The sequence below is a fragment of the Atractosteus spatula genome, chromosome 12 (assembly GCF_055471065.1).
Source record: "Atractosteus spatula isolate fAtrSpa1 chromosome 12, fAtrSpa1.hap1, whole genome shotgun sequence".
Taxonomy (NCBI): domain Eukaryota; kingdom Metazoa; phylum Chordata; class Actinopteri; order Semionotiformes; family Lepisosteidae; genus Atractosteus; species Atractosteus spatula.
The window spans coordinates 29,800,485-29,810,865 of record NC_142717.1 but is presented as its reverse complement, the minus strand read 5'-3'; the positions used below and the strand labels follow the sequence as shown (position 1 = coordinate 29,810,865).

Below are 10,381 nucleotides of genomic sequence, written 5' to 3'. Positions count from 1 at the left end.
ATGTCTGCATGAACTTCTTTTTTAATTCTGTCGTTTCCAACACTGTCATGAGAAGAGGGCATATGCAAAAATTATATGGGCTACTCTTTGAATCTTTTTTACTTCTTTGGTGCTAATCACATCTACTGAAGTTTTTTTTAAAAAATAAAGTCCTGTACTTGTACGTACAGCCTTGCTGTCAGTAACTATCAATACAACTGGATTAAAACAAGTATCTCCTTATTAGTGTTTAGGTGCATGAACTCCTAAAAGGGAGATGACAACTGTTAGCTTTTAATGATAGATAAATCACTTAAATTTAAATGTCTTCAGGAGGCAGTAGCTCAAAGAAATCGTACCACTTTTAAAAAGTAGCCCTGGGGAAAAATGAAACTTAAATCAGGGAAGACAGGTAAATTAAAATTACCACTGCATCTTTCTATTTTGTAATTCAGGAACAAAATGAAAGGTCTGTGACTAATACTTTCAAGGCCTATGAATATCTTTAAAAAGTTTTAAGCCTATTATCGTGTTACCCATTTGAACTAAAAAAGGAAGCAATTTAATTAAGCAGCATGAATTTGTTCCCTTGACTACAGTACAGTAAGTCACTTAATTCGTCGAGACTGATGCATTTTTTAGTAAAAAAAATACTCTTTTCTAAAGACAGCTTCACTGTTTTCAAGGTTGTAAACTAGTGCATTGCACAACACTATACAGTTCCTTCATACAGCTCCTGAGACTTCTTAATTTGCAGATGCTTAAGATGCCTACAATTACACTGTCACGGTCAACCCTAGCCAGCTCTAATGTGAATGTGAGGTTTTCTCTGCCCTTTACATGGTTTGAATTCTTTCTTGGATCATAAATACACCTGGATGACATCACAAAGAAAATACTTTTGAGCTTGTCAGGCGTGGTACTTAACATTTCATTATCTCAGCAATCAAAACATTTGAATTCTTGTCCTGCTGCTAATAAAAGAGGCAATTGTCCCATGAAAAAGAAAAGTTGCACTGAACCTTTGTAACTCTGGCTGTGGTTTACTCTCTCACCTTGCAAAGAAAACTGTCTGTCAGGCATTTTCTTCTGGCACTTTCCCTATACGAGTACAAGCTTGTTTCTGATGGACATTTGCAACTCAGATTAGAGCCAAATTCTAGTTTAAATACATATACCATAAGTTATGAAATGAGTTGCTTGATTTTTCACCTGTTGTGAGTGGTAATTGATGGAATAAAACGTATTCTAGGAGATCCATGCCTCCTCATGCCTGTTGTGGGTCAAAATACAGATGAAGCAAGAAAGTGTGATTCTTTGCCATGGTCTGAAATAAGTTAAAGGTGAACACTTAAGAGTAGTTGTCATTTGTTTTGCACACACACGGCATTATCAAAGTACATCTGTCACCAGAACATACAGTATAACAACCTTATCTGATGTTGTGAATACACCAGGAACTAACGTAATTGAAGACTTGTAACCACAGTATAAAGAGTATTTTATTTATTATATCAGAGTAATTTCTGATTATTGATTTATTTTGTTTTTCACCATATAGTCTTAGAATAGTTTTTCTCAGATTATTTCTATGCATGGTTGCAACTAGAAAAGGTAATTGATTCTTCAAAAGCTACAGTAATTGATTCAAGGTTCACGTTTAGCTTTTTCTTGAAAGCAGCTTGAGCTTTAACAACATGATTGCAGTTTTTTTTCATACTCCCACAACCCTTTGTGCAAGGAAGTACCTCCTGTTTTCAATTTTAAAATCACTTCCCCATCATTTCCACTTGACTTTGTGTTTCATTGTTAATTTCGAAGATGTTCGTAGGATTGATCTTATTAATGCATTTGAATATTTTGAAAACTTTGAATCAGTTCCCATGTGCTCTGTGATGGACTGGCACCCCATTCAGGGTGTATCCCTCCCTGTGCCCATGGTTTATAATAATAATAATAATTGCTTACACTAGCGCTTTTCTTGATAGTTTACAGGGATAGTCTCTAGCCCTCAAACGACTGAATTGGATGAAGCAGTAGGGAAATGAATGGATGAATCTATCCCTTTTAGCCTTTTCTTTTCAAGATTAGAAGGGTTCAATTCTTTTAGCCTGTCAATGTAGGACTTCCCTTTGAGCCTAGGGATGTACTGTACCTGGATGATTTTTTTCTTCTGAACAGATTCTAGAGGAGCAATATCTTTCTTGTATTTAGCTATACACAGTATTCTCAATTAGGTCCGATGAGGACACCTCTAGCTGTTTCATCATTGGTTGAAAGACTGTAAGTGAGCAATGAGATAAATTATGTCAGTATCATATCCTATGCAATCTTGCTGAGTGGTGTGAAAAAATAATACGGTACATACTGTGTGTGCTCCAACATAGGCGATATGACTAAGTTCTCCTAGCACGTAATGCTTCATTTTTTAGACATTTACACTGTCTGGTCACTCTAAAATATTAGACCCAGTATTGAATGATCCATCCATCCATTTTCTAACTGCTTTATCCAATACAGGTCATGGGGGAGCTGGAGCCTATCCCAGCATGCAGTATAGGATGATAGTAAAGACAAATCTTTACACACATTCCAACTTCCACTGCAATGCTTAAGTTACAGCCTACATAGTTATCATTAAGCCCCAGCAGAGTGGGCCATAATCTTGGAGCCCTGCCCAGCAATTTTCTCATCTCATCCAGTTCTCATCTCATCCGCTCTCTGCTTTGCAAATCAATTAGCATGACATCATCTTGTTGCAATGGCTCACAGACTCATGCAGATGACCAACACAGTCATCAGTGTATAGCCTGTAGAAAAAGCCAGTATTTCAAAATAAAGCCTACATTTCAGGTAAGACGAACCCATGGTGACTCCACTGTACTTATCATAGAAAATGTTATTCAAAGAAAATGGATTTGAGGAGAGAACCAGCTCAGTGTAGGTTTGGGGGTCCAGCACTACCCTTTTATTGTGTTTTTGAAAGCTGTGAGGCTGTTTTCTTGGGCAGGGCCAGTGTAGAGGGGTGTGATGTTCATGGTTAAGGAGACACACTTTAGACCTTGCAACCGAAAGCTGAAAGCATGGATAGTATCCTAAATATACAGGACGGAAGACCCTCTTCAAGGTCACATTAAACTGTCAAGGTAGGGTTATGAATAGTTAAGCAGTTGCAGGTCTTTAGAAAATCAAAAGTAAAATGCCTGTAAAAGTTCAACAATAAGACTGTTAGTTTCAGTAGGTAATTATTATTTGTCAATACAAAGAAAGATTATAGACTCAACTCCCACATGTTGGTAGTCAGTGGGTGGATCCTTTGAAAGAGTATAGTACACAGAAGTGTTACTTCACTGTCATGAGTGTTCAGCAATAAACTGGTTTTTCTGCCACACAACATCAGCTACCCCCTCATGTGCAGCTTTGAACTGGCTTGACTCCTTTTTGGGTGAGTGTGATAGGCCTCCCCCTAAGCAGGTGGCTCATTTTCCAAAACCATGATCAACAGCAAAAGAAAAAAAAATAATATCATGCATCTGAGACTTTATTCAATCAAATCTTCTCACCCATTCTCTCCAAACAAAGACTTGTTCTAAATCAGCCCAACACCGGTTACTACCATGAGTCTCTTCATATACTAAATTGTACCAAAGTAAACCTCCTGTAACACTCTGGCTCTTATCCCTCCACCAGTTCACTAAATAAACAGACAACACTCTTCATGTGATCCTGTATACAAGCAATAGAGGCTTCAATAGCTGCTATTCTCACCTTAGCTGCCTCATTCCCACAGTGAGATGGACCTGTGTTTCCTGAGGACAGAAATGAATTTGGGTGCTTGGTTATTGGCTTGGTGAATGAATTATTCTGCCTGATGGTCCACCAGCTCTGTTTGGCATTAATTTTGTTTATGGTGTCAATAACCAGGTTGTACTCGACTGTTGCCGAAGGAGTCTCATTTCAGAAGTGTGCTGTAAGATGAATCCTGTCGTATAAAAAGGTTAGATCAGTCTGGCCCTCTGGGGGGATTCCAGTGTTTTAGGAACTGTCACAAAGATGAAGCCCTACTGAGAAAGGATCTCTTGTCCCCCGAAAGAGGATAGTTAGAGATATGCGAAGATTGTTGTCAATAGAAAATGAATTAGATGCTTTCTTTGGTTTAGTCTTTAGCATTGACAGAATTTGATGAAAGCAGATCCCACTGCAAATATATTTAAGTTTAAGAAACAAGTTGGCTAAGTACAAGTCTATTTCAAGCAAACCTTTCAAGCAGTTGTTGACAGAATATTTAGAAAGGCAATATTAGTGGTGTATTACACAGACAATATTAGTGGTATAAATATAACAACTATTTTTCTAAACCTTAGCCCACTGTGTGTCATACTGTAAGTTAAAAGCAAACCCATACTTAGTTGTAAGAGGGTCCCTTCTGTACACTGTCAGTTTGGGTAAAAAAAGGTACTGTACATCTCATATCAGAACAGGTCATCCTGGTTTCTACAGCAACAAATGAGGATCTCCTGACTCCCTACCTGGTCCATTATGGGGTAAAAAGCTGGGGAAAAGTACTGTACCTCATTCAAGTTACAAAAGCACTATCAGCAGCAGGGACCTAAATCCACAACCTGTCAGTTACCAACCCAACAGCTTAACCACTATGCTATAACACTATGCCAAACATGAATGTGGATGAGCAAATTTACAAAATATTTCTCTTTCTTTAAAGCTTTTAGCTGGAATCATGTGTAGGGGATCTCAGGACAAAGAAATTAAAGTGTGCTTTTATAGTGCAAGGGTGGTTTAGCATGTTTGACAGCTCACCTTTTATATTTTATTTCTAATGATGTGGAACAGTTTATCATTTCAGAGTGTCATTTGTTCCATAAAGCAATTTTATAATTTTGCAAATGTTTTCTCAAATTATTCCTACTGCAACGTTCCAGAACAGGAGTTTGACATTCCTAACTTAATTGTCTGCATTATTTAATAAACCAGTTAAAATAGTGGGTTTGTTAGAAGTCTTTGAACTGGATTTTGGTTCTCCCTGTTATAGAGTAAAGTGGGACATTCATGGGGGAACTTTGTTACTTTAGATCTTTCTGAACGTGTGCCATCTTAATGCCCTTGATCTCAACAACAGATCAAGCTGGCAAAAGGATAAAAGAGTCAAGAAGTTAGCTGTATTTATTTCACATGTACAGTAGTTACTCATCCGTATAATGTTCAAAGTACACATTGCTCTTTTTGCTTATTGGTTTATTTTCAGAAGATTACATTTCAAACAGGAGTTTAACCAGGACTAGTGTAATTTTCAATTTAACTGAGGGCTGCTCGACAAAAAATGAGACTTAGAAGGATTTAAAGATGGCAGGCAGAAATTAGATGTTTGTGATCTTAATTTGTCTCCTAAAGTCTGCACAAATTACAATTAATAATATATACTTAAAAAATACCAAAAACTTTAATGAGCGATATTAAAAGGGAAAGAACTCCAATTAAAAAAGATGAAGTGATATGTTGCAAGTGTGTTGGAATGTTGATCATTTAAACCTCACCCTGTTATTATATATTGGATAGAGCTATTTATTTCTTGTAGTTATCGGGACTAACTGCTATAGATTCAGTCAGGAATTTACTACACTACACAACTTCTTTTCTAAAAGGCTCTCAAATCAGTTTAAACTGTGGGGACATTTTCAAAACACTTATGACAAGACCAGAACAGGCTGTTCATTAGAAGTGAGTCATTTCATTTATTTCAAGCGTTTTGTAGCTATCGGCAAAGAGTGGGACACTGCTCCTTTCCGCATTGTGTCATTATGCCAATTTGTAATACACAATGAAAGCAATTTCATTTCATTTTCAGCTCCCTAGCTAAGCACCAGAGCTTGTGTGAGCCTTAATGAGGTCTCTTCATGCCCGACATAAGACAGAATTGTTTTTTATAGCTAATATTGACCAGTCCAAAGACAGGAAAAACAACATATTTTTGCCAACAACAGGCACGCACACAAAGGTCATAACATGCCTAGTCTTGCATGCTGTTTTAAGTGCAGACTGAAAGACCAGAAAAGGACAGAGTTTTGTAAAAAATATTTATTTCCTAAGGAGTCTGCCTTTTCATGGCACTGGCAATTTATCACAACCTTTCACAGAAATTAAGTACAGTAGACATAGACCAATGTGGCCTGTATGGATTGCATATTTAACATGAGTAAACAGTGCTAAGGGCCATATTCAATATTGATAAAAGTCTAGGGACACCCGCTCTTTTAAATATTCATACAATATATTTAAACATCACCGTTATGTTGGGAGGTGATGGTAAATTGTCTAGTTTTATTGGAAGGCCATTCTGAAAGGCACATATTGGATATAGACCTTTTTTTCAGTCAGCAAAAAGGCAAACAATGGAAACTTTCCAGCTGCAATGTGCTGATAACGCTTTGAAGACTGCAATGTAAACAGTTACTGTGAACTTGAGATGTTTTCCACAGAATGTGAAATTCCATTGTGGTCCACGAGATTATCACAGAGTAAAATAAAATGTCCAAACGTATTACCAGTAACAAATGCAGGGTGTGGAAAGGCTTGCAAAGTAGAGTCCGAGGTAACTACCATGACAAGTCCTTTGTAGGGATGTAGATAGAGGTAGATTTGTTTTCTCATCAGAAATGTCAACTGAGTCTTCATCTCCTTTGGCTTGTATTTCTTGAATCGTATAATCTCTACATTTTGCTAAAACAGCACATATTTTGAGGGCTCTTCCAGTGAAAACATTGTAGTTCTGCATGTCAGCTGCTTGTATTGATTTGTGCAGACACTCTCAAAGATGCAGAAGTGATTCTGTAGTAAGGGGAATTTCGCTTGTCCAGCTCACAGCGATTCTGGAGGACTTCAGACTCCCAACTTGTCCACGGCAAAGTTCTCTGCCAAGGGGAATTCACAATCCGGTGCTTCTGCTCCATGTAGGAGCTGCACCAGTAACACGAGCTTTTCCAGCAAAGCAAAATTAGACTCTTCCTTGTCAACTTGCTCACGTGGCTCTGTTCTATGATGCTGACATAAGGCTCTCCCACAACTTTGACTTGTGGTTTCGTCTCTCCTCCTTCTTTTTCAGAAGATGCTTGGCTCTGAGCTTCACATTGGCAAGCAAGGCCCTTGCTTTACCAAATCTTCCCCTGGAAAGATAATAACAGTGAAAGGACTATATGATTTGAGTGGAAAAAACTTTCCATTCTAAAGGACATTCTAAAGATGGAAAACAACCTGCTGCTTCATCCATCTCTATATATGAAGTTCTGGCATCAATTTACAAAATAACCGTGTTATTTCCATCCTCTTCAAGCTAACATTTAAACACTTAGAAGATTTTAGAGTTAATACACATTAGAATAAATAAATGATCAATAAAGCACTTAAATAAAGCATCAACCACACTGACCGAAGCGGACAAAAGAAAAAATATTAAAGCTTTTTTATGTTTGGGTTGGATGAAAGTAGAGCATAAATATGTTAAAGAAACCTTTAGTCAATCCTTCAACAAACAAGAAATATTTTTTAAAAAGGCATTAACTATTGAAGATACTATGCACATTAAGACTTAAACCATGAGACTCACCATCCATCTCCAAACCATGATTTACTAAATAGCTGTTTCAAACTTGCATTGACCTCTTCCCAATTTACTTGAGACACTTAGAATCTACTTGAAACTCAATTAGTTAAAAAATGTGGGATGAAAATTAAAGAGTACTGTACATGTCGAAATCTATTTGTCTCTTGAAAGAGATCGAAAAACACATTCTGTTGTCTCATTGTTCTTGTCAATGACACAAAAAAAGTGATTCTCAATGCATATATACTGTATACCTATTTCAGAATGTTATGTGCTGTCACATTTAGGGTGCATCTTACCCTTTTGAAGTTATGATTATACTACAGTATGCCTTTCTTGGTCACGTGTCTTGAGAGGTTGTAATCTGTGCTATTTCTTACCTTGTAATTTTTCTCTTGTTTGCTGCCAGATTGTATAAGCACTGCCACCCTGTGCAGTCCTGGGCTTCTGCAGAGACAGCCTGTAGTTTCACGTCTGTGCTTTGCAATCTAGAGATAAAAGTTTGCGTAATGTGAGACGAGAAATCCACAAAAAGCTCACACTGTTCCCAGTGTTGGTTGTATTGATGTTATTTGAATCGTAGTAGCAATTCAAGTAGCACCTTAGTAACTCCTCTCATACAATTAAATCTCATTCAATGCGTAAAACACAATGATTGCAATGAATGCTTTTAAATCCATATATTGAATATACAGAAAATCTAAGAATTACACATATAGATTGAAGTAGATCTGTAACGTTTTCCATTCCATGAGTTTGGGGAACAAGTTCAAAAAGGGTTAAAATTGGAACTTTAACTTTTCGGGGGAGACAGCTTCTCTTAGCTTTAAGTTAAAGGCTAGAAAAGGGGAACACGTCTGCCAGAGAAACAACTTCTGTTTTCTGGCAAATCATTTTGCTTTTAGGTTGTTTAAAAGCTGTTGATGGTGAACCCAGCTGAACAGTACAGAGTCACGATTAATACGAGAAGTAACAATATTCTCCTGTCGTTCGCAAAATAACTCGATCAGTGAAAACTGAAATCAGACGTGCAATCTTTATTTAAGCATGAATACTCCCCAGTTCGAATAACAGAAATGTCACTTGCCTCTGTAGATTTTCCGATCGACAGAACGTCGCGCACGTTTTGTCTTCTTTACTGACACATGTGCACCTTGAGTCTCCATGCGTCAGTCCGTTCGGAAAAGACCTGAGAGCGCGCTTCACTCTCGGAGCGCTTCCTAGCCCGTAGGAAACAGTGCGTCTGCAAAGACGAAGAAGTTACATTAGGTTTCTGGCAGTAAGGTTCTGGAATGCAGATTCCATGTGACCATGGCATGAACTGTAGCAAATTATTTTCCCCTGATGCGCTGTGGGTTGGTTCGTAGCGCAAGAAACACAAGAAGCAAAATGTCCTATGATGGGTTGTTACAATAGCCTATACTGGATAAAGCACTTGCTTGTTTAGTAATCGTTTTTTTTTAAATTTCACTATCCAACGTTAGGAAATCCAAAAAGCAAGTCAAAATGATGGATTAAATATTCGATCCTACTCGTTATTCTCCTTTCACAGAATGCTTAACTTCAGTTCCACCTGCTTTCATATAAGATTGAAATACGTCTGCAGTTATTTATATAATATATAAGTAGAGAGAGATTATTTAGGCAGGTTCTTACTCTGGTGTGTTGATCCAAATAATGTCAAGGTGACAGAAGTAGACGCATTCCTTGTCCAGAAATGTGGAACATGAGCACCTTTTCGTTCTGATGTGACGCCAAGGTGCGCTCGAGACTGAGGATGTTTCTTGGCTTAAAGACATGGACACTGCAAAGACAAAAAAAAGAGGTTATATTCATACTGTACGTATACTGGTTACACATAAATAAATAAAAGTACTGAACAAAATACGTTGTTGTTGGGGGTACTGGAAAATTAGCTTTTCCTCATAAAAATTACTTGCGATTTGGTTAATTGCGCATTTGTGTCCCAGTATGGAATTTTGTCAATATTTTTGTCAAAACGTATTATATCGTCGCATTGCAGCTTTAAACAAAGTGTGCCCAATACACGAATGAAAATGAGACTGTCATTTGTCATTGTGGTCCCCCCTAAAAAGTATTTCGAACGGTATATACACTATTTCTGTTATATGCACTTTTGTTTGTTACAGTACTTTAATTTGAAAACATGAAGTAAAAACAAATAATGCAATGCATCTCATTTAATTTCTGATCACAAATCGCACAAAATCATGCTTTTTGCATGTTTGCAATCTTTATTTTCTATAAAGATTAAAGTCCAAGATTAATGGTGTTTAAGAACAGCACCTATGTACTGTATAGCTATAGACCTGACAGTTGTGAAAAAAGACAAAAACACCTAAGCGTTCAACTTACCTGTCTGAAGAAGTCCAGAATATAATAAAGACATCATTGAGAAAAGTATGTGTAATTCCATTTTTAATATTTATATAGAATAACTTTCCTCCGAATAAGTATTCCTTGCAATAACTGAATGTCAAATACAAGCCAAATGGAATTAAAGATGCTTCTGCACAGCAAGATCAATCTTTCACAAGCGCGAGTGTATTCCAGTCGGAGTCTTGAGAGAATAATTCTGCTTTTAAGCGCGCTTCTCCTTTTTATACATGTGTATATATACACCCCCCGCACCGCTGCTTTCCTCCTCCTTCAGACGTGTGTAAACAGCTTTGTCTTGCGTCTCATTAAGAGACAATGCTATTTGTTATTAGTCACCAACAAGCAACGTGCAGGCTGAGATAAGAAAAAAAGTATTTCGAGGACTTC

General features: G+C 37.3%; 1 protein-coding gene across 1 annotated transcript; it reads right to left on the bottom strand.

Moving 5' to 3' along the window:
* Positions 1-5,217: 5,217 nt before the first annotated feature.
* edn1 (endothelin 1) lies at positions 5,218-10,381 on the bottom strand. Its single transcript, XM_088929201.1, has 5 exons — positions 9,971-10,381; positions 9,251-9,398; positions 8,682-8,837; positions 7,975-8,082; positions 5,218-7,157 (listed from the first exon to the last, which is right to left on the bottom strand). The coding sequence occupies exons 1-5, from the start codon at positions 10,029-10,031 to the stop codon at positions 7,028-7,030; spliced, it is 603 nt and encodes a 200-aa protein (XP_088785327.1). The 5' UTR covers positions 10,032-10,381; the 3' UTR covers positions 5,218-7,027.